The sequence below is a fragment of the Marmota monax genome, unplaced genomic scaffold (assembly GCF_021218885.2).
Source record: "Marmota monax isolate L192 unplaced genomic scaffold, Marmota_monax_Labrador192_F-V1.1 WCK01_AAM20220418_F8-fsc00003, whole genome shotgun sequence".
Lineage (NCBI taxonomy): Eukaryota > Metazoa > Chordata > Mammalia > Rodentia > Sciuridae > Marmota > Marmota monax.
Window position 1 is genome coordinate 29469593 of NW_026694084.1, and position 25075 is coordinate 29494667.

The 25075-nt window shown below is 47.7% G+C and overlaps 1 protein-coding gene across 13 annotated transcripts in view; it reads right to left on the reverse strand.

The window, feature by feature from the left end:
- Window positions 1–932: 932 nt before the first annotated feature.
- The window catches only part of Mtss1 (MTSS I-BAR domain containing 1), a 154788-nt gene continuing 130645 nt past the window's right edge, over window positions 933–25075 (reverse strand). For 8 of the 13 annotated variants that reach the window (XM_046464955.2, XM_046464954.2, XM_046464952.2 and 5 more), the window contains 8 exons: window positions 16274–16431; window positions 15025–15132; window positions 13672–13769; window positions 11223–11433; window positions 7106–7300; window positions 5675–5848; window positions 5193–5355; window positions 933–3697 (listed from right to left, as the gene is read on the reverse strand). In XM_046464955.2, the coding sequence (XP_046320911.1) occupies window positions 2997–3697; window positions 5193–5355; window positions 5675–5848; window positions 7106–7300; window positions 11223–11433; window positions 13672–13769; window positions 15025–15132; window positions 16274–16431 (1808 nt within the window). In that variant the 3' untranslated portion in view covers window positions 933–2996. Of the gene's footprint in view, window positions 3698–5192; window positions 5356–5674; window positions 5849–7105; window positions 7301–8137; window positions 8258–11222; window positions 11434–13671; window positions 13770–15024; window positions 15133–16273; window positions 16432–25075 lie in introns of all 13 variants that reach the window. The other 5 variants (XM_058585716.1, XM_058585717.1, XM_058585715.1 and 2 more) reach the window with 3 other exon arrangements.

Consider the following 25075-nt stretch of genomic DNA (forward strand, 5'->3'; position numbering starts at 1 on the left):
TAAGATGAGGTCTCACCAGGTTGCTGAGGCTGGCCACAAAGTTGCAGTCTTCTTGCCTCAACCTCCCAAGTGGCTGGGAATATAGGTGTGTGTCTCCGCACCCAGCTGTAATAAGTCATATTGCTAGCACGTTATTGTTCAGGGGAAACTTTGCAGCATAACCAGATAACAATTTTACTTTGAGGGCTGAGTTGAAGGCTTAATTAGCTGTAGTAATTAGAAGGAATATACAAAGCTGAAAGAAATACTGAGGACTTAAAAATACTCTATTTTTTAAGGATTCCACTAATGGGATTTAGTTTTTATGAAAAGGACAACTCTCCCTATAAAGGACAGTCAACAAACAGAAATGGAGTTTATAGTGTCCCTGCAGAAGTGGAGGTTTGATGGTTGGGGTATCGAGCCCAGTCTGGGATGAAACTTGGTGACACTTTGGAGGCTGTTGTCTAGCTGTGTTCCCTCCACTGTGGCTTGGACTGTTTACACATCCAAAGGTAAGAGTATAGTAGAACTTGTTTCAAGAGGGGTTTTTTAAAAAGAGCTTTAAAAAGGTCAACCCAAACTGGTTTAGTTTGGGGTAACTTAGAATTAGTGGAACTGTTTTGAAATAATTAGTTTAAGCAACTCTCTTCTTAGGGCTCATAACCATTACAGAAATAATATTTTTTCAGTTTGCTAAGTAAGCTCAATTTGAGTCTCAGTCCATATTCTAACATTTGACTAAGACCTCAAACTGAATTTTAATAAGACTTGAAATACAGGGCTTTTTTTTTTTTTCTCTAATGGTTCTTTATTTATAATGTAGGCTGAAGCAACTGTTACAATGTAGAAGGGAGACACGTTACACAACTGTTATTTATACAAGTTCAGAACAAAAAACTGCACAGGGAGAGGTCAACTCTCAGTACAAACTAGCAACTAAACCACAATAATTTACCTTTAGAAAGGATCTTTTTATTTTTAGCTGTGACACTGCTTTTACAATATGCAAAAACACAAACAGAACTATCCAAGGTGTTTTGTCACATTCTTTCTACATTGAATTTGGCAACATTTTATATTAAATTTATTCAGATTATACTAACGTTTAAAAACTAAACAAGTGAAAAGCTGTACCAAAGTACAGTTACATCCATTTATTTCGAAGGTTTAAAATACCACTTTTAACTATTGTAATTACCTTGCAGCGATTTCTGCTTTTGCAAAAACCATCTCAAGCATCATATGCACAATGCATCAGCTACTTTTAGTCATCAAGATTGGTGGGCTAAACCACAGGCACTACTGTTGCTTATAGTCTGTAAAAGGAGCTTGTTTTTCAAAGAAAAAAGCTTAAATAGTTTCTCATAATCATGCCTTTGCTTTAAAGCCATAACATAAAATGTCCTTGAGCAATCACAGCAGTGTTAAATGTTAATATATAGAACAATGACTGTACAGGTATATCACCCTCACATCCAACGTGGTTTATGTATTAAAGCATAAGATTGTGTAATTGAAGATTAGAGCCAACAGAAATCTGCAGGGCATCTGGGGACCTACCAACTCCTCTTCCTTGAGAGGTACAGTCACAAGTATGCACTGTTTTAACTAGCCCACCACTAAGGGACTTGGTTTCTTTAAAGCAGTGCCTTTTCCAAATGTGATCCCTTTAAATCTACTAGTCTCTGTTGACTTTGAGGGATGGGCATTATAACAAATTTAACTTCCACTTGAAAAAAAAAAAAAAGACATAAATCCATTCCAAAAAACATTGTCCGGGAACACAAAAAAGGAACAGTATAGTGGTCACACTCCCAGTGACAATAAATAAATCTTCCTTTCTTCAACGTTTAGTATGAAGCCAATTAATTGCGATTTATTTAAGGAAAATAAGAAAAACAAGCCCCCAGATTGGTAAACACATTGGCAAATTGCTAGACTCCGAGCTGGTTACGCTTGTTAAATCTGCTTGAGTTTTTTCAAAATATTTGGGCTTTTCAATGTACCCAGCCTGCTGGGCACAGTTAAGTAAAAGGCATTTGCTATATCTAAGAATTCCCTGCTATCATTTTTAAATGTTTTCACATTTTTAAACTGCCTTACCCTTTTGGATGTATTTGGATTCCATGAAGTGAGTACAATAGACAAGAAACTAAAGTGGGGGTGGGAGGAGTTCTATGTCTACCCAGTGGCAGCAGCATGCACGGGATTGGAGGCGGGTGCTGTGTGCAGTGGAAGAAAGGAAGTCCTTAAACACCCTACAGAAACAAACACTGCAATCCAGTATGGCTTATTCGGATGCATTGACCATGAAGCTACTAGAAATTCAACCTACAAGGCTACTCTTAAAATGTAACAGGATTGGCTATGTTGACAGTGTGCCCCTCCCACGGCCCTCCCCCCAGTCTCAACACAGTCTACCTCTTCCAGATTTACTTCACTCTGAATATTGCTCATCAATTGTTATTCCTGCTTTTCTCAACCAGACATAGTATATTTAAATGAGGATTTTACCCCTTATCCATTTTGTTTGTACATTAAAATAACAAATTGGTTTCTAAGCTAGACTACTACAATGCATCTACAAAAGCTTGTGGAAGGGAAAGAAAAAGAAGAAAGAACTTAGTAATCTTTTTCTGAAATTAACTACTTTGTGGTTCCCTTGCCCCATCCCGCCCCACCCCACCCTACCCCCTATGCATTTAAAATTTTACAAAGACTTGTAAAAAAGTTAAATGGAATTTGGCACCTTCAGAAAAATCAAAAGGGAAACTAAGATTAAAATGTGCAGAAAGAAAATCGTCAGTATTTACAAATTAAAAGATCAAGATTATGTCAGTTACATGTTGCTTTTAATTATTATCTAAAGATGTTGAGTACTTTCAAAAGAGCTGAATTCTGAGTTGCCTACAAAATTTTTTGTTTGATTATAGATTGGAATGGATCGAGACAAATTAGGTCTTATTAATTAAAGAGTCATTCCCCACTGGCAGCATTTCCTGGGAGCCTAGAGCCTAAGAGAAGCGAGGGGCTGAACGATCGTTGGTCGTAGTCTTCTTCAGCTTTACACCCCTGCGGATGGCATTTAGCATGTCTTCTCCTTGCGGAGTATCTCTTGGGCTGAGGTCTGCAGGGTCACTCTCTGCAATCTGGCCTGGGGAAACAGTGGCACTTGGGGGATCCCTTTCCTGATCTTCAGCCTCGCTTTCTGGAATCGCCTGTCTGTGCTCCTCAGGGATACTGGGCTTTGGGCCTGGAAGTGGAGGGTTGACAGACGCTTGGCCGCTCCACATGGAAGAGGGCATGCTGGTGACACCCTGGGGGCCCTCACCCACAGATGGAGACTCAGGACTGTGCTCACCCCGTTCCTCGGGACCATCTGGAGGGGCTGGCAACACCCCAGGGAGGTCTGGGACAGTTGGGGTCTTGACAGGGATCACTGGTGTCTTGATGGGGATGGGACCAGCTCCAATGGTTCCCCGGCGGACAGAAGGCTTGGTGGAAGGGGTCCGTCGGATAGTTGCAACCCCTGGAGTGACCATAGCAGGTCCAAGGGTGGTAGGGAGGCCGGCAGTTGAGGCTGGGCGCTTGGCTTGGAACATCCGCCGGTAGGACTGGCTGATGTCACTGTTTCTAGGGATGGTGGAGGATTTATCAAACTCCTGCTGATCTGCCTCCTGGTCACCACTTACGGAGAAATAATCATAATCTGAAACTGATTATAGGATTTAATTAGACACATTCAAGGCAGCAGCTTTGCTTTCCATTCTTCTGTGCTGGAGGAAAAAAGGCACACGAGGCAGGGTGACACCCTTCACCCCGCCCTCCCCAAGGGTCTGAAGGATCCTCAGCCTTGCTGAGGGTTCTGTGGCAGGGCCTTCTGTTCTTGCACTGATGTACCCTGGACACCCAGAGCAGGACTAGGCAGCCACATAGATACTGTTTAATGGGGGAAGAAGGTAAAGGGACCTGGTTGCAGCAAAACAACTTCCCAAGCATCTCTGGGAAGAATAAGGTGGACAAAAGAAGATAAATTCTACAGATCCTCTGGTCTGGAATTCAATATAAGAAATAAGACTCAAAGTAGTCTTAACACCACCCTGAGGTTTAGTTAGGTGAACGCTAGGAAAAGAGCAGAGCTACTGGCAATGAGTTCCTGAAAACAAGGCACAGAAATGGGTTCCATCTTTGAGATCATTTCCTCTCAAGAAATGGGATAATGCCCGTCTCAGGGTGAGGCAGGAAGGGAAAGCTTACAGATTAAACATCTAACAGTAGTGTTTCTGAACAGCAGTACTGTTGACATTTAGGGACAGGTCATTCTTCAGGGGGGCTTGTGCTGTCTATGATAGAATGTTTAGCTGTATCCCTAGCCTGTATTCAGCAGATGCCAGTAACCCCCCTGCAACTCTTTTTTTTTTTTTTAATTTATTTATTTTTTAGCTTTAGGTGGATACACACAATATCTTTATTTTATTTTTATGTGGTGCTGAGGATCAAACCCAGTGCCTCACGCAAGCCAGGTGAGCATGCTACTACTTGAGCCATATCCCCAGCCCACCCTCCAACTCTTAAAACCAAAAATGTCTCCAAACGTGTCCAGGCCACATGTCTCTTGTGGAACAAAATCTCCCTCCACTGAGACAGTCTTAAGAGGCTTTGATGGTTTGTGGATAATGCGGCAAATTGTTGCCTGCTTTGTGTGCATGGCAGTATGGGGATGAGGAAGGCAGGGTGGACAGAGGATTTGGCTGGAATAGGTTGAGTTTTGGTGTTAGGCTGTAACACACTTCAGGTTAAACTCAAGTTCTGCTACTTGAATCGTGAATTTGGACAAGCTGCTGAGCCTCAGCTTCCACATCTGTAAAAGGGGATAAAAATATCCCATGAGTGGTTGTGAATATTAAATGGGAAAATAAGTATCAAGCCCTTAGTGTCAAGTGCCAAACCAAAAATGAAGCTGCTGTTAATAGAATGTGTCTTAGTTCAGGTTGGGAGTCTCCATGTACCCTCATGATGAAAACTGAGAAGAGTTGTTAACAGGTCACTTCTTGTGTGACAAGTACAGAAGAACTCTCCGGAGCACTCCTGGATGATGAAAACAATCTGAGGCCCATCTGTTAGCCAGGGTCATGCCAAGACCAGAATGGAGGGCCTGGTTTCTGCCCACTGTCTCAGGAAACCCAACTGCAAACCCGGCTACCTTATACCTTGGGAGGGGATGGTGTCCTCAGAGCAGCATGGGGTGGTCGTCTGGGTACTGTAGCCACTGGAGCACTGCAGCGAGTCTCGACTGCTCCTCTGCGTGTCCAGCTGCAAGCCCCGCGACAGTGCAAGGGCCAGCTCCTCACAAGCCTCCATCTCTTCACCAGGCTGCAGGGTGGAAGAGAGACAAGCTATCAGGGCGTGGTGTGCCCAGGCCTCCCTGTCACTCTTGTTCTGCTCCTCTGAGTACCACGCATCTGTAGCCAGGGTCCTGACTTACTTGGGTCCTATCCATACTCTAGAAAATTCCACATGTCTGTTTCCCACACAAGGCTTTTCCTCATGGGATTGCTACACTGTAGGGTCTTGGGGAATGAAGCCCAGCTCCTCCAACTTCAAGACTGCCTAGACCCCCATTGCTGGCTAGCACATGGCCCCCAGACAGGCCTAAGTGGACCCAACCAGCTACAGAGAACAAGCGCATCACCCTGGTGGCAGCGGACACAGTCATGCTCCTCGGTCTCTGCGCCTCCTCTGCAGCCGCTGGAGGGCCTCCTGAGGGAGGGGGTCCACCCCCGCTGGGGTCTGGCTCACGCTTCTCTCTGCGGCGCTGTAAGGTGTTCACCAGAGGCTGGTCGTAGGGCCCTGGCTTAGCCCAGTCCTAAGCAGAACAAGTGTGGTCAGGAGCCAGGTCCCATCCTGGGTGCAGGGCTCAGCCCCCCTATCACAGTTGCCCACAGAAGGCTTCTCAGTGGGAAGCTCTGGCTTGGACAAACCTGCAGCCCCTCTGCATGCCCCCACCCAGCTCTGAAAAGCAGGGAGTGAAATGCCTTTTGGGGGTCCCCTGGTACCTCCCTTTTCCTCAACTCTTCCAAAAGATTAAAACCCCTCAATAACCAGGCAGGCAGCGAGACTCTTAGTTAACAGCCACCTAACAAGTGGCCAGCATATGCTAAGGCACCAGCTAAGTGCCTCTCCAGCCAGGGGAGAGCCATCCCTGGAGACCAGGGATCTTTTATCTGAAGGAACCATCTGTCCTTGAGCAACCAGAAAGACGCCACGTTAGTGGAGTGGCCACCAGGGGGCACTAGAGCAATGTCAGCCACTCTCAATGGCCAGAACCTTTCTCTCTGGGAAAATGGCCTCCGTGGGCAAGTCTAAAGGCCTCAGACAGGAAGGGAGGGCTCCCAGGGTCAGGAAAAAGGTTTGAGGAGTCTGAGGAATCCACACAGCCCATGAGAGAGGAAGTCTTAGTTGCTCAAGATGCTGGCAGCCAGGGGCCAACTTTTCAAATAAAGCCAGAATATCCTCCTGGAGCATCAGCTGCACTTGGTAGGAGCTAACTGGAAACCTGGTCTGCACATTAAATCAAACATGTTTTAATACCCTGTAAACTAAAGATAAAGTCTTTGTGTACTTTTAATATAAAACACGATGATCCAAAACATTTTGGGCTATGGTTCTGTTACCATGGCCCAGCAGATGCTCATTAGGGGAAAAGGCTGGGGTACAAGGCCAAGGAGGGCAGTGTAGGCTCTCTGATAAAAGTGATGCCCACAGGCAGCCCCCAGGAGGGAACCAACTAGCAAACCTCACCCTGAGGCACAGCTGTGCCTTTTATTTTGGCACTGGTGCCCCCAGCTGTGCACAGTGGGCTCCTGCCTGCCAGGGGTTGACTAAGGCACCCTAAAGGCAGAATTCCCAGGCTCTGCTCTACCTGGAAACTGCTGCTTGGAGCTGCCAGCTGCTTTTCAGCTCTCCCCCAGTGGGAAGCTACTGAGGGAGAGGCCTACTGGGGAAGAAGGCAGAGTGTGAAAGGAGGGGGAGGGGAGAGTGGGAGGATGGTGAACAGAAGAGGGTGAGCACAGAGGCAATGGGAGGAGGGGGGCGGGGAGGAGGGCAGAGGAGAGACACAAACCTTCCAGCTAGGGATCTGAGATGACGGGAACATGCCGGGCCCAATGGTGTAATAATGAGCGTAGTCTGGAAGGTGGACAGAGGTGACCCGAGGGAGCAGGCGGGAGGCAGGCAGGCAGTGAGGGAAAGGGCCTGCACCCACGGGCCCCACATGGGACTCACTTGGTAAACTATAGTGAGAAAACCCGTTAGACAACTGGAAACAAACAAAAAGGGGGAAAGAAAAGGAAAAAAATTAATATAACAGGATGAGTGTGGAGACACAGATGGCATCGACATTTGGGGGAGAGGGGGAACCTGAATATTTACAAATAAAACAAACATTGGGGCTCTGCTTCTCGTGGATGATCCGTGATGTGAGAGAAAAGAGCCAGGGTGCAAAAAACGCACTGTCTTGACACAAAATTGGTATTCAGTCAGGGTAACATTTGACCTGCATTTCAGAGTAGATTGAAAATTGATCAGTGTCCTTAATGTGCAGCTTTTTTTTTTTTGATTATTTAACAAAACATAATTTCATGGTGACAGAGATTTTTTTCTCATCTCATTATGCAAATTAAAAAATTGTGAAGCATCTTCAAATGAATGTGTTCATTTTAGGTTTCCAAAATCATCACACTGTTCAGGAGCAGATTCCAAATCAAGGGTGAGAGTGGGGGGTTGCAAACTAAAAGGCAGCAAATCACACAGCCTCGACAGTGAAATGTCACAACCAACAGTTTTGTGGGTGCTTGGGAAGGGACAGGGGAGAGTAGATGAGCACACAACACCTGTTTTAGGAAGGAGCCTTCACACCTCCAAATTCCCCATGGCCCTTCCTCTCCCTCAGGTAGACCATATGACCTGGTCACTGCTCAGCAGCCAGGCACTCCTTCAAGAAAAAGCCCTCAGCCTGGTCCCACCCTGTGTTCCCAAGAGGGGCCCGCTGCTGATGCAGAGTCTGCATTTCCAAGTGGCTAGGGCTCTGATGGCCGAGAGGCAGGCAGGGAAGGGGCAGGGAGAGTGGCTGCTGTGGCTGCGACCCGCTGGTCACCTTCTCTGTGGCTGCCCAGGCGCCCATGGTGGAGCCTGAGCTGACTGAGGTGGGGGAGCTGCACTCGCTCACTGACTGGCAGGTTTCGGAAGCTTCAGAAGAGGCCGAGCTGGATGAGTTCTGCAGCAGGAGAGGGACCACACGAGGGGACCAACAAACCGAACCACACGCCACCAAAAATAATAAGAAAGAAAAGGGGGCGGGGAAGGGCACGCACAGAGAGAGACGGACACATACACAGAGGAAGGAAGGACGAGAGAAGCAGAGGGTTACGGTTATTTTTTTCCCTAAAGGTTTTAAGCCTTGAAAAGAAGCACGAGACCCAGCAAGCTCTAGACGTGCTAACCATGGGGGTCTGAAGACAGATTTGTGTGCGTGCCTGGCTCAGAGCATTCGGTTAGGGCTGGTCAAGGTCTCCCACAACGCTGTGCTGTGTGGAGCATCTGTTCACGTGCCACATGCCCCACTTCCTGGGGCCCCACCTGACCTGTGCACAGCCATTATTTATTGTATGAGGCTGACGCTGGTTTGGGTATTTGCTACATGTCTACCTAGACTGGCTTGAATTCCTGGACTCTTCCTTCACCAAATGCAGCTCTGGCCTCAGGCTATGAATCCATATTGAGTTGTCTCTGTCTAGAAGGAGATTCTGGGATTTGGGACAGTGCAGTCCATTGGTGGTCAGTGCAAAGTTTCCAGTGGCCACTATAGGACAAGATGAAGCCGCTGGAGAGGTGGATGCCAATCTGCACCAAAGCCTCCCACACTGCCAGCGTGGCTTCCTGGTGTTGTGCTGCATTGGTGATGTGCGTGTTAGTTCACCACTATACCCCTGAGTCTCGAGTCCTGGACACTGAGTGGTCGAGCAACAGCGACCACCTGCTCTATGTGAACTGGTCCCTGGGAACTTGTCTTGACCCTCTGGGGTCTTGCTTAAGTTTTCCATTTGTACCTGCACCAGCTGGCCTCCCCACCACCCTTCTATATTGATTTTCCCAGAGACTTTCCTGTCCCAACTGTCAAGGAGGCTAGACTTCTGCTTCTGTCCTTGTCAACCACAAAAGAAAGAAAGGTTCCTGTGAAGGAACTAAGGTTTGGCTTTCCCCTCCTGCAAGGACAAGGAACCAGGAAGACATTCAACAACGGAAGAGACTCTGGAGCCAGCAGAGGCCGCACCATGGATAGACGCCCTAGCTGCGCCCCGAGGTTAGCAGCCCAGGATTCTGAGTTGGAGGGTTCAGATTTAAGTGTTTTCTACTACTTTCCATTTGAGGAATTATGGACTTCAAAGATCTCTAAACCTTATTTTTTTTTCACCTTTAGATGAAGATCAACAGTATCTAACAGATAAAGATAAATAAGACTATGGATTCAGCTTAATCAAAACTAAATAGACATTGGGTATCATGATAATTTACCAGGACTATTTATTATGGTTCCTCTCATCCAAGAGGAACAGTAACCCACCTAGGATTCAGATCTCTTTGGACTTCTGCTCATTTTTTTTCTGAAGAACCTCTCTCCCTGGAGCAAACAGCTCTAGGGTGGCCCCGTCCTGGGCCCATTGGGTAGGGCACAAGGTGAAAAGAGCAGGGGGAGGAAGCAGGAGAATTCTGAGCAAGTTTTATTATGTGGCCTTCCTGTGGACCTGTGCTGAGCAGAGAGGTGGGGGTCCTGCTCCCTATACATGCTTGTCCCCCACCTCCCACCCTAACTAAATGTGATGTGACAGCCTTTCCTACGGGCTGTACCCTCTGGCCAGTGTGATTGGTTCAATATCCTAAATATCATACCTGATAATTAAAAGCAGCGGCAATGCTTCTTTGGAAAAACAGCATTCTCTATTAAATCTGACAGCATCGCTGAGCTTATGAAAACCACCAGAAAGTCCCAACTTGCCACCTGGGGCCTCCCCCAACACTGCTGGAGGTGGAAACACTGCCCAGCCATCCTCTGGAGGTCCTGGACAGGAGGCCAAAGCAAGTGTCTTTTCTGTTTCAGAAAAGGGGTCAGTGCTCAGCGCTATGTTAATGTTTAGTCCATTAAAAACAAACAACACACGATTATTATGGAAGAGGCTTTGAGAAGCTGCTTGTGAGCGGACCAGGCGGGGTTTAGTGAAGCAGGCAATGGGACTGGGGGACGCTTTGAGGCCAACCCTAGCACTGGTAGGGACAAGCACATTAAAACAAGAGCCTCAGCCTTGGCTCTGGGCACTTCATAGGAAACGGAGTATTTACACAAGGAAGAAAGAGCTGCCACAGTCCCCCAGGATGCTGAAACATGCTAAGGCGTCTGAGCCGTGCGGCTCCTCACCAACATCAGGTGAGCAACACACACACGGGCCTGGTGCCACGGGGCACGCTGGGTGGCAGCACAGCAAGCTTCCTAGCATTCTGTAAACTGTGCTGCTTACCAAGTGTTCAACCAGAGATGGCACACTGACACTGAAGGAGAGGCAGTGAGGGAGACACACACACACACACACACACACACACGCTCTTGATACTCACAAAGGGCACCCAATGCCTTGCCCAGCTTGTGTAGCAGGACCCACCAGACCCAACTATGAAGGAAGAGACCCCCTGCCTCCCCTTCTCCAGGGATCAAAGTGCTGACACTCTCTCTGTGGGGCTCTGTCCCTCACCCTCATTCATGACACAAACCCATGGAGGGAGCCTGAGAGTGCCACGGAAGGGTGTCGGAATTGCACTCACTGACAGGACCTCAGGCGTTCAGGGAGAACCTGAGAGGGGGTGTAGGCAGTGTCCCCACTACAGAGCCTATTAACAACGGCATCCCACTAGTCGGGGGATGCTTTCAGGGATGACAGAGTACAGCCAAGCGTCTTTCAGGCAATCTACTTACAAGTGACAGCTCCCCAAATCAGTGTGGAAACTCAGCCACCGCCACCGAGGAGGCAGGCTTCCCACCCGACACCTCGGAAGATGGGGACGAAGCCAAAGGTAACACAAGGCCACAGACAGGATTCCCTCCAAGCCAAGGGCTTCCTTTGGTTCTAGCCACCGATAGTGGCCCGGGTGCAGGGCATGCTGGTTCCAACTTAGGGCCAAGGGCACCTTACCTGGTTGGTGGCCTCTGGTGGCATGGGGGAGGGCGACTTGGACTGGAAGGCGTCCTGGGATATGAATCCTGAGTCATGGGAGGACACGCTCGACAGCCTCACGGGCGCCTGCTGGGCCAGGTTGGAGCTGCGGTAGCGGTAGTGCGAGCTGGGGGAGTGGGAGTGGGAGCCGCTGGACCGGGAGTCGCTGCTATTGACACTGTTCAGGCTGCTGTAGGGGCAAGCAGAGGGTAGCAGCATGGAGGGCAAAGGAGGGGGTGGGGGAGTGGGGAGAGGAAGGACAGGAAGAGACAGTGAGGGCAGGCAGGCTGCAGCCACCATAACACAATCAGCTTCCTGCCCTGGAGAAGCAGCACAAACCTGCCACACGTTTCCATTCCATTTAGCACCAAATCAGTAAGCTGGTAACAAGAAGTGTTTTCAGGTGAGCAAGGGGGAGTCGGGACTCGGTTCTCTGACAGCACAATGCTCCATTCATACATCAAAGCCTGCGACAGTGCCCAACTCTGCTGTCACCTCCTACCAAGGCCAGGGGACCTGATGTCCATGGCATGAAAAGACGTGGGGCTAATCTCATCTGTTCACCTCCTTGAAAAATCCACAACCCTGGAGCAACACCCACTCAAGCTTTAGCATGACCAGGCTGAATGTCCTTGGATGGACTGTCTAGGTGCAGATGACCAAGATGATCGCCCTAAGGTGATCTCACCCTAGGTGACGTAGAACGTGCTGATCAGCAGGCCGACGCTGCATGTCTGTGTGCATGTGTTTATATTTTATTAACAATGCTGGTGCTTCAATTAAGAGCTTTCCCCTGATCCCAGGTGTTTCTCTGTTAAGAGCACAACTGGCAAGAGGCAGGCAGCTCTCAGGGATGAAAGGCAATCGATGCTGAGCTGTTTGCTTCTGATATGGTAACAGGACACAGAGTGGAACAAGGACACACACCCTCTGGGCGTTCTGCCTGCATTCCATTTCCAGTCATGAGAAATCGGCCACGGACTCTGTGTGTACGATAACTCTGGTTATGAACAACAGAAAGCCGAGCAGTCCATGATCCAAAGAAGCAGAGCTGAACCCTAACCAAGCTGAAGGATGAGTACACAAGCCAGCCCAGGATTAGGAAGTTTGTGGTTTCTGCTCCCAAACCCACAAGAGATTCTGTATTACACCCGCTGGCCTCTAATGAGGACCACGCACTGGTCCTACCCTAGGATTTGTTGGCGTGAAGGCTGAGACAGACATCGGAGACTGCTGGGGGGAACTGCTGCTGCTGGGGTAAGACCATGAAGCCACCTTTCCCCACAACCAACCAGAAGAGGGCACTTGGGGACTGACAGTAAAGCTCACGGCAACACCACTCCGGCAAGCATGTGAGCAAGCTGACTTTCTACACAAACTAAGAAGATAAGGAAGAAAAGACACCATGTGACTTTATTTCACACTAATGAGAAACAATTCCCTTGGCTACTAAAAAAACAAATCTCTCTCTCTCTCTCTCTCTCTCTCTCTCTCTCTCTCTCTCTCACACACACACACACACACACACACACACCCCATGGAAGATGACAGGAGACCAACCAACATCTTCAGGGCAGAACGTCAGGATGTAGCCTCTTGACCTGACCACCTGTGAAGTGTACACCGTACAAGCTTCAGTGTGAAATGAAACACACCAGGAAGTACAGAGACATTTCCATACACATGCTCCTTCCTCTCAAGGTTAATTTACAGGAAGTGGACCTTCATTTGGCTTTGACAAGTCAAATAAAATGATTAGCAGCAGGTGTAGCCTACCAAGAAAGACAAGTGATGTCTGATGACAGTTCCATCCTTCAAGTAGAGAATCGACTTTCCCAGTCAGCAAGCCGAGAATGGCCACCTGACAAAACCGCTAGAAAAGAGTCCTATAGCTGGCAGAATGCGTCCAAGTGATTCTGCCTCAGTACATAATGGCGCCAGTTAGCAGAGCAGTGATGCTGGTGGTGGCTGGCAGAGCAAGAACTCCATTTATTTTGTGAAACCTTGAGATAAAAATTGGGGGGGGGTCCCATGAGGGCATACACCACTGTTAGATCCTTAATTATCTCTGGCAAGAGTGAGATAAGCCTGGGTAAGAATCCACCTCAGTTCATCCTTCTTTGGCCCTTTTAGTTTTCACTCTGCTAAATAGCAAAATCAAAGGTGGTGTCATAAATAGGAAAATCCCTACAACATCTAGCTGAGGGAGGGCAGGCCACAGCGGCCAGTGTGAGGGTCAACGGGGTTTTCTTTCGGATTCAAAATTAATCTAGAGCCCAGAGAGTGAGACCAACAGCAGCCATTCTTTCAGCTGATCATCGTAACATTTCCTGTTTAAAAATCAGTGATTTTCCTATAAATGGCTCCTATCAGCATACAGAAAGATGACTTGTCCCCGAAAGCAACGGCAGACGGTGGCTTCACTTACCTGCAGACGCTTGACTTTCTGGACATGGTGGTGCTGGGGGAAGAGGGTGGCGTCTGATAGGACCAGCTGTAGTCAGAACCTTTCAAGTCCAAAATCACCTGAAGGGACAGAGCCAACTGGGTAAGCAAGGTGCCAGGAAGGGAAATACCATCCATCATGTCTCAACACCCACCAGAGCCTCCAAATGCTGCCCACCCGGTGGGTGGGAATTAAAGGAAACGTTCAGCTGTTTTAATGGAAGAGCCACGCTACCTATCCATCAATGTCACAATCCTTTTCTGAGACAAGCCACACTATAATTAATGGGGGATGGGGAGAAAAAAAGAAAACCCTGAAATATCAGTGGAAAGAGAGTTAGAGATAATTACAGTGACCCATGAACAATGTACAAGCACTATTTATGCCTCAGGCTAGGACAAGCAGGATTTTCCCTTTGTAGCCCCCTGAAGACAACAATGGTTTCCAGGCTGGTTGACCTTGCCCTCTAACCACTCGATACTCAGTGGTCACTCGTGCCCTATTTGACCAGGATTTGAAACTTTAAAACCTGACAGCATCGAGAGTCAGCCACCATTCCTCCACAATTATATCTGTGTCTCCCCTGCCTGACGAAGTGCCATTCAAGTGTGAGGTCCAGCTCTCATTCCCATGAGGGCTGCTCCACAAATGTCTACTCATGAAAGAAAGCAGGCTGTGGCCTGGTGAGCCACCTCGGAGGACAGAAAACACAAACCTCCAAATTTATCTCTGAGTTGACCCTCTGAGGAGGCGATAAGAATTGTATACAAAGGGCTAAAGTTGGTAAGCGAGTCATCCATTGCTCCCCCTGATACATCTCTTCCCACTCGATACAGGGCTAATGTTGCATGCACCAAATGAATGAAGCAGAAATAACGTCCTCTTTTCCTAAGACCAGAGAGATCCCAAGCATTACCTGGAGTGGTAGAACTGGAGGACAGTGAGCCCTGACAGCCACATCCCACCACTGTCACGTTCTGATGAGAGCTGACTCCCAGAGGGTAGGTGGCCACACAGGCTCTGGTACTGGACCTCTCAGTTCGAATCCCAGCTCCACCACTGACTAACTGTCACTGTCTCAGTGTCCTTCTTCCTCAAATGCACATAACAGTGACGGTGAGCTGAGGAGTCCATGCAGAGAGCCCAGACCAGTGTCCTACACACAGCTCAGGTGCAGCATAGGACCTGGCTATGATGGTTACCATGATGATAATGCCAGGGATGTGGTGAATACGGATACAATTTAAGATGTGATAAATGCCACAAAGGACACTCAGAGCCTGGAACTTTCCCCTCAGGCCTTGTCCCTCTGGGTGCCTTGACCATGGCTCCTACCTGTTCACTGGAGGAGGGCAGTTTGTGAGGGTCCATGGTCAGGCTCTTCAGATCTTCCGAGATGGTCTGGAGGTGGGTAATTTCCCCCAGCATGGAGATTTCTTCTTCCTGAAGGAAAAGAATTCACACCCCGTTATGACCATGAGTGGGTCACTTCATTGTCTTTTTCCAACTGCTTTTTTTAAGGTCACATTAAAACCCTCAGGTCTTTCAGGAATGGCACCATGGGACTGGGAGATCACTGAGCAAGGCATTATAAACCCTTTCTTTTGGGAAAGAGAAAGGAAAAAGGAATCTGCCCTCACACGGAGCAACCTATGTGCTGGGGACAGTGCAGCGTGAATACAAGGCCTCCTGGCGGTGCTCGGGACACGGCCTGCGTGTCCCCACAGGATCCTCGGCACAGCCCCGTCCACTAGCTTATGCTGCTTGGCTTCAATGACTGACGTGATCTGGGGCTATCTGGGCCTAGACCTTTGTGACAACACAACTTCAACTGAGGTTAACCATCCCCCTTTCTTGTTTTTTTCCCCACCATCTTAGTATATAGCAAGTGGCAGGAACCGAGAGATGGGAATCTTCCCTTAACTTTCCCAAAGTGCCCAGCTGGGCCCAGGGGCCCCAGTGAAAAAGAGCCAAGGAAAGCATCTACTCTCAGGGGAATGACTCAAACCAGGCGCCTGGCAAGGGCTGAGGGAGGCCAGCTGTGCCCTCCCTCCTGGCTTCGAGGATGCCAGCTCCCAAGGTTCTCAGTTATGGTTTGTGAATGACTCCTTAGATAGGAAGCCTGATGGTTATTGTATCAATCTCATGGTTACTCCTAGATATCTGGCTTGGCCAGCGGGTCTCAAAAGTCACCTGGCAGGCCTGTTTAACACAGACGGCTGGGTCCCCATCTCCCGAGTTTTGAATTCAGTGGATCTAGGTTGGCCCAAGAATTTCCACTTCTAACCAGTTCCCATATGATGCTGCTGGCCTAGGGACTCCACTTTGAGAACCACTCTGCTAGGCCTACTTGACATAGCGGTGAAAAAGTGCAGTGGAAAATCTGGAGGTAAGAACTGTGGTCAAGGAGTGGCCACGTAGCCCTCAGCACCTGCAGAGAATCACTGGACCACAGATATGACTCTACCACCATGTGACTTCCTGACATGCAGCAGGTTCTCAACATCCCCATGGTTACATAAATAAGATGGAAGCCCTCTGCACACTGGCAGCTCAAGCCTTCCAGAGCTTTCCATCAACTTACAATTACTGGCCGTAGCATAGAGATGAAAGTGCAGAATCGGCCGCGTTCTTCAATCAAAGCCTTGCGAACTGCCTGCTTTTCTGTTTCCTCCAACAAGAGATATTTATCGTTGACATCTTGGAGGGCGCTGTCCAACTGAGGCTGGATGTCGCCTCTCCCTGCAAACAAAACAAATCCCCAGGCGTGGCTTGCTGAGACACCGCTCCTGCAGCAATTACCCCTCCTCCCTGAGGTCCTTGCTGGAGTCCAAACCACTGTTTTCCAGAACTTTAAAAAAAAAAATTATTTGTACCCTAGAAGATTTAAGGCGGCTGTTTTTCTAGGACAGTTCATTTCCAATTCCCAACTCCTGTTGTTTTATTCACAACAAGGAGAATCTCCTGGTGCGCCTCTTCATGGCCTGCCTTCCTGCCTGGAGAACCCCACAGAGCCTTCTGCCAACAAAAGCCTGGGACTCAGGCTTCCTTCCTTTGGGAACATCCTGAAGAGGCTAGAGATGGATGAACATGGCGAGGGCCTGCAGCTATCTCCCCAAAATGGGCACATGCTGGCTTTGCTGGGTCAACGTCAATCAAAGAGCTTTTGTTGGGCAGAAGCTTCTGCCCCTGAAATCGAAGCTGGTAAGCATCTGCTCTCCCGGCTCGGGGGCCCTGAGCCTGGCCATGATCTTTTCTTATCTGGCCATGTCCAAAGACCCTGGTTAGGCAGAGGCAACCACTTCTAGAGTATCAGATGGGAGTTAACATTTTAAACAACTTCAGAACCTGAACAGCAAACTGTGTAAATGAAGTTTTACCAGGAACACAGAGCATCTGCTCATTTACATGCCGTATATATATATCTGCTCTGGCAACCACAGTAGAGTGGATTGTTGTAACAGACTGTGACTTAAGACCAAGAACAACATGTGGCCTTCTGCAGAAGTTTGCTGCACTAGAAGATAACCATGGGCAAACAGGAACTGTCTAGGGAGCAGCTATTGCAGTCTGATCTGCAGGTGGGGACAAGGTGGCACATGAGAGGACAGTCCTTGAGCTTCCCCCTGGGCTGCCCACGCAAGGGCCTCCGACCCAGAGAATTCCCGAAGTCCTTCAAGGCAGGATTTTGGCCTTTCCCTGAAGCGCTCCCTGGACAATGCTGTGTGAGTATACAGCAAGTGCTCAATGACAGTTTTAAACACAGAACGTCAGCCCTCTAAGAGGACTTAAAGCTCATCCAAACCATCCTGCTTACGTTTCTGTGGAGGTCAAACCCTAGAGAAGTCGTGGGACTCAGGGGGAAAGGTGCAGAGCCCAGACAGGGCCCACAGCTGAGCCCCTAGGTGAAGCCCATTCTCTGCCCACTGCCTGCAGCCCAGTGAACCAGCTCCAGTGCCCTGTAGGAAGCAGCCAGACCAGCTGCCATCTACCCCTTAAGAACAACACAGAAAACATTAAAGAGAATGTACTGATTTTTTCTGAAAGAAAAAATACAAGGTTTGGGGAAACTATCCTGGGTGTAGGAAAACATTTCTCTCATGCACTGAGGAGAAAGCTTAATTTGGAGCCAGAGGCAGTTGGGACATTTTCTAAGTTTCCATAGGAAAAGTCATATTTTAGTAAGAAGAGTCACTTCTCATGCAGGGAATGAATTTTAAGTTAGCATGTAATAGGAAAATGTATGTAGTTAAAGATTACCCTTTAAAAAGTCTTAAGTGGCCAATAAATACAGTGTGCACAACTGTATAAGTGTATATATAATTCATGAGTTCAAGGGCATACGAATACAGGATGTGTACAATATACAGTATCTAAGACCACAGAGGGACTTTATCCAAATTACATTATGTAATAAATTTGGAAGGGGTAGGTGATGTAGCTCAGTAGGAGTCTTACCTAGCATGTGTGAACCCCTGGGTTCAATCCCTGCATTAGGAAAAAAAAAGAAAGAAAGAAAAAGAAAAGGAGATTTGCTGCTTAAGAAGTTTCATTACAGACAGGTGTGGTGGCTCACACCTGTAATCCCAGAGGCTCCGGGGGCTGAGGCTGGAGGATCACAATTTCAAAGCCAGCTTCAGCAACTTAGCGAGGCCCTAAACAATTTAACGAGAACCTATCTCGGATAAAACTTGAAAAGGGCTGGGGATGTGGCTCAGTGGCCCCCAGATTCAATCCCAGGTCAAAAAAAAAAAAAAAAGTTCCATCCTATTTCCAAGGCTGTCCACTCACCCTCTACTCTCAGGCTAATCCTCTAGTGTTTCTTTAACCTCTTCTTCAAGGATGCAGGGGTGCCATTCCTCGACATTAACCTGGCCACCTGAGCCACTGGTTTCATGTTTTCAGTGGATAGAAAGCCCATCCTCTCATCTCCCATCCTCTCTGGGGGTTTGCCAGGGGTCAAGGGCTCCCTCTCACAGACATCTACCTGCTGTGGCTACGGGCTCACGGAGGAAGGCTGGGCACCACAGCACTGCGAGAAACTTGGATTTTCTCTTCTGTTTTCAAGAGCTGGCTTGTGCAATTGAGTCCACATACAAGCCTGCTAGTGGCAAAGCTCAGGAACTCTCTGAGCACTGTGAAAACTGCCTGGCCAATCCATGGCTTAGATAGCACTGGTCTTGAGGCCCTCTTTTAATTTATCTATTTATTTTTAGTTGTAGATGGACACAATACCTTTATATTATTTATTCATTTTTATGTGGTGCTGAGGATCGAACCTAGTGCCTCACGCATGCTAGGCAAGCGCTCTACCACTAAGCCACAGTCGCAGCCCCTAAAGTGTTGGTCTCCTTGTGTGCTGTGTGTGGTGCCCCTGATGGAACCCTGGCTTCGTGCATGCTAGGTAAATGCTCTACCAACAGCTACGCCCCCAGGCCTCTCTTAACCTCGTTTATGCTCTTCTAATATCCAAACATGAAGGGCTGCAGACCCAGGTCAGAATGTGCTTGCTTGACTTTGGTGGAGAGGCATGGAAGGACCTGGAGAAACAGATTTTAAAGTCCATAATGTCTGGCCAACTCTGCTCGGAAATGCTTTGATTACAGAAGCAATTTTTAAAAAATAACAGACTACAGTTATGAGAAATTGCAAAATTTGTATCTTTACTTCCTTTCACAAATTATAAGGCATCCATATACTTGTAATTAATATTAGACTTCTAAAAAAATTTTAGAAAAACAAAGCGCATGTGTTCAAAGTTTAAATTATTCTATGATTGTAGCAGTTATTTTAAATATGTGTTATGTTATAATTAAAGGACTTTCAACTTGTAACATTCTGAGATAAGTATAATCTTGTAAAGATTGCTCTAATTATGGTTATAGTGAGAGCAATTCCATTTAGGATATATCATAACCTAAAAACACAATGATCATTTCTTAAATTTGGTAATACAACATATAATTATATTTATTAAAAAAACTGTGGAAGAAATTATTTCATGTCCCAGTTGGAAGTAGTAACTTTAAAATACAGTAATTGTTGAGGTCCTTAAATTCCAAGCTGTACTGGTACTGATATAATATGGTCATCCCTTGATGTTCCTGGGGAAGTGGTTCTAAGCTCCCAAGGACACCAAATCTTTGGTTGTCCAATTTCCTTGCATAAAATGGCCAGTCTGCATGAAATCTACACACAACCTCCCATATACTTTATTTATTTTGGGAAACAAATTCTTGTTATATTTCCCAAGCTGGCCTTGGCCTCTGGGCTAAAGTGATCCTGCTGCCTTAACCACGTGTGCCCAAAATGTTGGGCCAGTTGGGATAACTGTCCCTCGCCCAGCCTCCACCATATACTTTAAATCATCCCTAGATTACCTGTAATACTTATTACAATATAAATGCTAAGTAAATAGTTGCTATGCTATACTGTTAGGCAATAATGACAAGAATAAAGTCTGTACATGTTGAGTACAGATGCAATTTTTTTTTCAATATTTGTGACCCATGCTTGTTGAGTCTGGATGGGGAACCCGGGGACACAGGGCTGATTCACATCCACTTCCCTCCCATTGGCACTGCCAGCAGTCATTCTGCTTCCTCAAGCATGGGTCCCTGTGGTTAAGGGTTCCCTCTCTACAGACATCTACCTACTATGGCTACGGGCTCACGGGGGAAGGCTGGGCGCCACAGCACTGCGAGAAACTTGGGTTTTATCTATGGGTCTCTGGTCCCTGGCCATTCTTGATCCCAAACAGACCAGCTCACTGTCTCCCCTCTTGTCTCCCCTCTGCTTCCTCCACTCTCAGGGTCCGGACAGCAGTAACAGCTCCCAGAGCATCATCCCAATCGCATTCGGACAAGCTCTCCCCAAACAACCCCAAAATCCCACTCCTTTCATTAGCTTCCACTACTATCAGGAAAAGTCCCATGTCAGCACAGCCTGCGAGGCATGTCTGGGTCACTGCTGATCACCCTGCAGCCACAGCTGTCTTGGACCATCCTCCCTCTCCAGGGTCCAGTGCTGCCCATCCTCACGTACCCGCTCCTTCCTCCCCACCTGCCTCCCACCTGCTCACCCCTAACTCTCCCTCTTTCAGGGACACCCGCCTGTCTCCCCTGATCAGGATTCTCTTACTTGCTCTCAGAAGCTCCTGATACCCGTCCTTTGCAGCCCTCCCCAGTTCCACTGTCCTCTGTATTTTTCTAGATTTTGTGCGGTGTCAATCTCCCTAGTGACAGGAAAGCCCCACGAGGGCAGAAACCAGGCGTGTTTTTGCAGTACTGTGTCTGCTCCCTGGCGCCCTTGCCTGGAAGACAGCAGGCACAGGAGCTGCAGATGAATGAGGCACTGACAGCGTGACTTGAGGAGAGTTTGCTCTCTGGTTCCAACCAGCATGCCCTTAAATGGCTTAAGGCTTCAGAACCAGCAAATTCCAGGACCTACCAGCAGCCAAAAAAGAAGGGAGGGCTTAGATGCCTTAGATGGGCTTTCCAGACAAAATTCCTGACAAAGAATTGTGTCTGGCCTTTTCTACAAAATCTAAGTCTGCCTCAGTCCTGTGACTTTTTTTCCCCCTGCTAGTTTCCAGGTCTTGATTGAATTCACATTGGAGAATCCACTGAGCAGCAGCCAGGAGCCCCTGTCTACCCACCCCCCAGGGGGAAATCCTTTAGTTATTCTCTTTGCAAAAAAAATGTTCCTGGAGCAAAGCACTGCGAAGGGGCAGCACTCTTGGGGTGGAAGGAAGCCTTTTAAAATTAAGTTGGGATAATCTACAGAGCTTTCTGGAATGAGGGGAAGATCCATTATCAATTCCCAACATTTACCCTTTATTTTCCCTAATCTTTGCACAAACATTCAAGGCAGGAATGAATGTCCTCTTTTGATGGGGAAACAGACTGAGGGAGACAAAGTGACTTAAACAGCCACAATTACCGGGACCCAGCTAATAATGGCCTAGCTAGAATCCAGCCCCAGACCCTCCTCATCAGAAGCCCTTGTTCTTTGTACCTGCTGATCACAGCAAATACAAGTGCTGGAAAGGACACCAGGAGCTCAGGGTCACAGCCCAACCAGCCATTCTAAGGCTGGGGTGGGGTTGCTCCACCCACTGTATGCACAGAGGCACAGGCTCCATCCCCAGTGTGAGATCTGGTGGGACTGACTAGTGCTCTCTGGGACTGCCCAGCACCCACAGGCACACACTGCAGCCCATTCAGCAAGCTCCAAGCCTGCACCAAGGTCTTCCTCAAGTAGAGAACTTCGAGATGCAGAACAGTCCCAACACACTGGGTCAAGGCTGCCACCAGGAGTTAGCATAACAGCCAAAGTCATTTCTGCCGAGACAGAGGGAAAAGCCATCAGAATCCTGCTAACTGACTTCAATCTGCCCCCAACACACGCACAAATGCTGCATTTCACTCTGAGGTGCTCCCCCTTTTGGAGTTTTACACCTCGCAAATCAGAACGTGTCTGAAAACCAATGGTGTGTCATCGTCTAGTTGGCAGTCATTATTTTTCTCTTTTGTAGTGGTTCAGAGACTAATGGGGCATCTAACAACTGACAGCAACCTAAAGCCAGTGACATATGGGATAGAAATGCCGAAATAAAGGATTTGGATATTGGAATAGACACGCAAGGTGACACTGGAAATTAGAATCTGGAATAAGAACTCTCCTTTCTTGTCAAAAGGAGGCTGCCCTTATCATCCCTAGATGAGTCATCTCTACTCTTTAAACCCTTCATCAGGGTTTGATTGATTTCTACAACAAAAGCAATCAGAAACCAAAAGATAGAGTTGAGCAAATAAGAGGACATGTTTAAAGCCTCTGTATTTGTCAGATAACTCGCTTTAGGTTATTCTTTCAATCTAGTGTGCCTCAATTTCCCTTTATTCATGAAAAGGAAATATGGTAGTTCCTGGCTGATCTCCCCGAGGCATTTGGAGCAGCTGTATAGGGCTTGCTCTCAGCAATGGCTGGGCAGTGCCACCGCGCATCTGGACTCCTCCCAACAGATGTCCTAACACGGGCACCTCAACAAGTGAGAGCAGGCTGGATGGGGTGGGATTTTTTAAAAAGGAATTTTTGCTTGAGGTCTTCTTTTGTTTGAGATGTAATTAAATGCAAAAAGACCCCATGATTCTTTCACTAAAGGTGCAAGTTTCATCATCAGGATTCTTTGCTGCTCCTTGGGTGCTAAGGGCTGAACGCGTCACTAGGATTCACGTGTTGGAAACATAATCCCCAAATCATATTAGAGGACTGTGTAGGTGGGGCCTCTGGGAGGTAATTAGGATTACCTGAGGCCATGAGGGTGGAGCCCCATGATGGCACCAGTGGTATCATTAGAAGAGAAAGAGAACTGTGCCAGTGTGCTTACTGTCTCGCCAGGTGATCCCCCCACCATGTTGCCAAAAGCATGCTCTTGGACTTCCCAGCCTCCAGAACTGAGTGTCAAATAAATATCTTTATAAAGTACCTGATGTCAGGTCTTCAGTTATAGCAACAGAAAACAGATTAAGACCCAATGCAATCAGCTGTTAATTAAAGCAAAAGAAAAGAATAACCAGAAAACACCCCACGACAACTGCAGCTTACCACCGGATGTCTCAAGCAGAGAAGTCTTGCGTCACCTAAATGCTTCCTCTTGTGGTTAAAAAAAAAAGAAAGCACTCTACCAGGCTGGGGTAGAACATTTGCTTAGCATGTGTGAGACACTGGGTTTGGTGCTCAGTACCACATATAAACAAATTAATAAACAGAGGTGACCAAGAACTAATAAAAATATTTAAAACAAAACAAACCACTCTACCATCCACCACCTGGTGGCCAGATCCAGAAACCTGCCGTCACCTTCAACTCCTCCTTTGCTGTTTCCTAAACCACTCCTGAATCCCTCTCTCTCTCTCTCTCTCTCTCTCTCTCTCTCCCCATCCCTATGGCCAACTTCCCTGAGCCTCAGCCACCATCACCTCTTGTCTGGACAATGGCCACTTGCTACCTGGGTCTCCAGTGGGACCACCAGTCTAATCCAAATACGCACAATCATGTCACAATTTTCTAGAAGCCACGGTGGCTTCAAGGGCTCCATCCAAGATCTGAACATCAAGTCTTCAGTGTGGTAACCACAGTCAGGATATGGTCCTGCTCTCTCCGATTCACCTCCACCTAACCCACCTAGCCATGTTACCCAAAGGAAGAAGCGCCTCACACCTCACACCTGTGTAAGTTCCAAAAATACCACATGCTCCTACACCTTCCCTCAGTGTGGAAAAAACATGCTCTTCCTAATCACCCCAGGCTCTCGTCTGGGTTGGCACCCTTCCCACTAGTGCCCGTCCCCACCCTCCATTAAGGAAATCTTCAAACTCCGGGGGCAACCGCCTGTTGATAGCCACTGCTGGGGTTCAGGAAGGGACGGTGCTTTGGCAAGCTGAGTGCTTTAAACCAAAGGGCACTGAGTGGCTCAGAAACAGCCCCAGAGCCTCTGCCCGCCTGTCTCCCCCATGCAAGTCACAGACCCTAGAAATGCCTTTCTCCAAGGTCATAGAAACTAGTGCCCTTTTCCCTCAAAGCAAGTCCAAAAGCCTAAAAATATCATTCCAACCTTCCCCTGCCTTCTGTCCCAGAGTTGGCCACAAAGAACTCTCATTAGAACTTCATCCTGGGGGGTTGGGGATGTAGCTCAATTGGTAGAGTGCTTGCCTCGCATGCACTAGGCCCTGGTTCAATCCCCAGCACCACCAAAAAATAATCAATAAATAGAACTTCACTCTGGGGCACGCCTACCCTGTACCTAGGTGGAAGGTGAGATAGAAGAAATAAAAGGCAGAAAGAAGAAGAGAGAAGGAGACTGTAAATTCAATCGGAAAGCCTGCTGCTGAAGATCCTCATTCCTTTTCTCCATTAGTCAGCTCCCTGGGGGGTCACTCCCAAATTTCTGAGAAATCTATCAATCTTGAAGTTACAGTAAATTCACTCACTTAGCCAAAATTGCCCTCTGCAATGTGCGAACACATGTATTTTTAGAACAGATTAAGCAAAGGGAGATATGCTATTTTAAGAAACTCATAGGGTACATTCCCAATGTTATTTATTGATCAGATAATGGAGATGTCAACCTTAAGATCCTGAGAACCTTAACCCATCTTGTGATTACCAGATTAATGGCATCCCCACATTTCTTCCCATGCCCACTCCTCACAGAGCTTCCTTTAAAAGACTCCAAAAGGGCATGCCAATCTTTGAGACAGCCCTTGTTCCCCCCCCCCCCCCCGCCCACCCAAGTATGTATTCTTTGCTTTCCTGATCCGATCTCAGCTTGTTCCTCTCTGACAGGTTTTGAAATTCTTTTCCATAACATTGATCAAGAACCCCA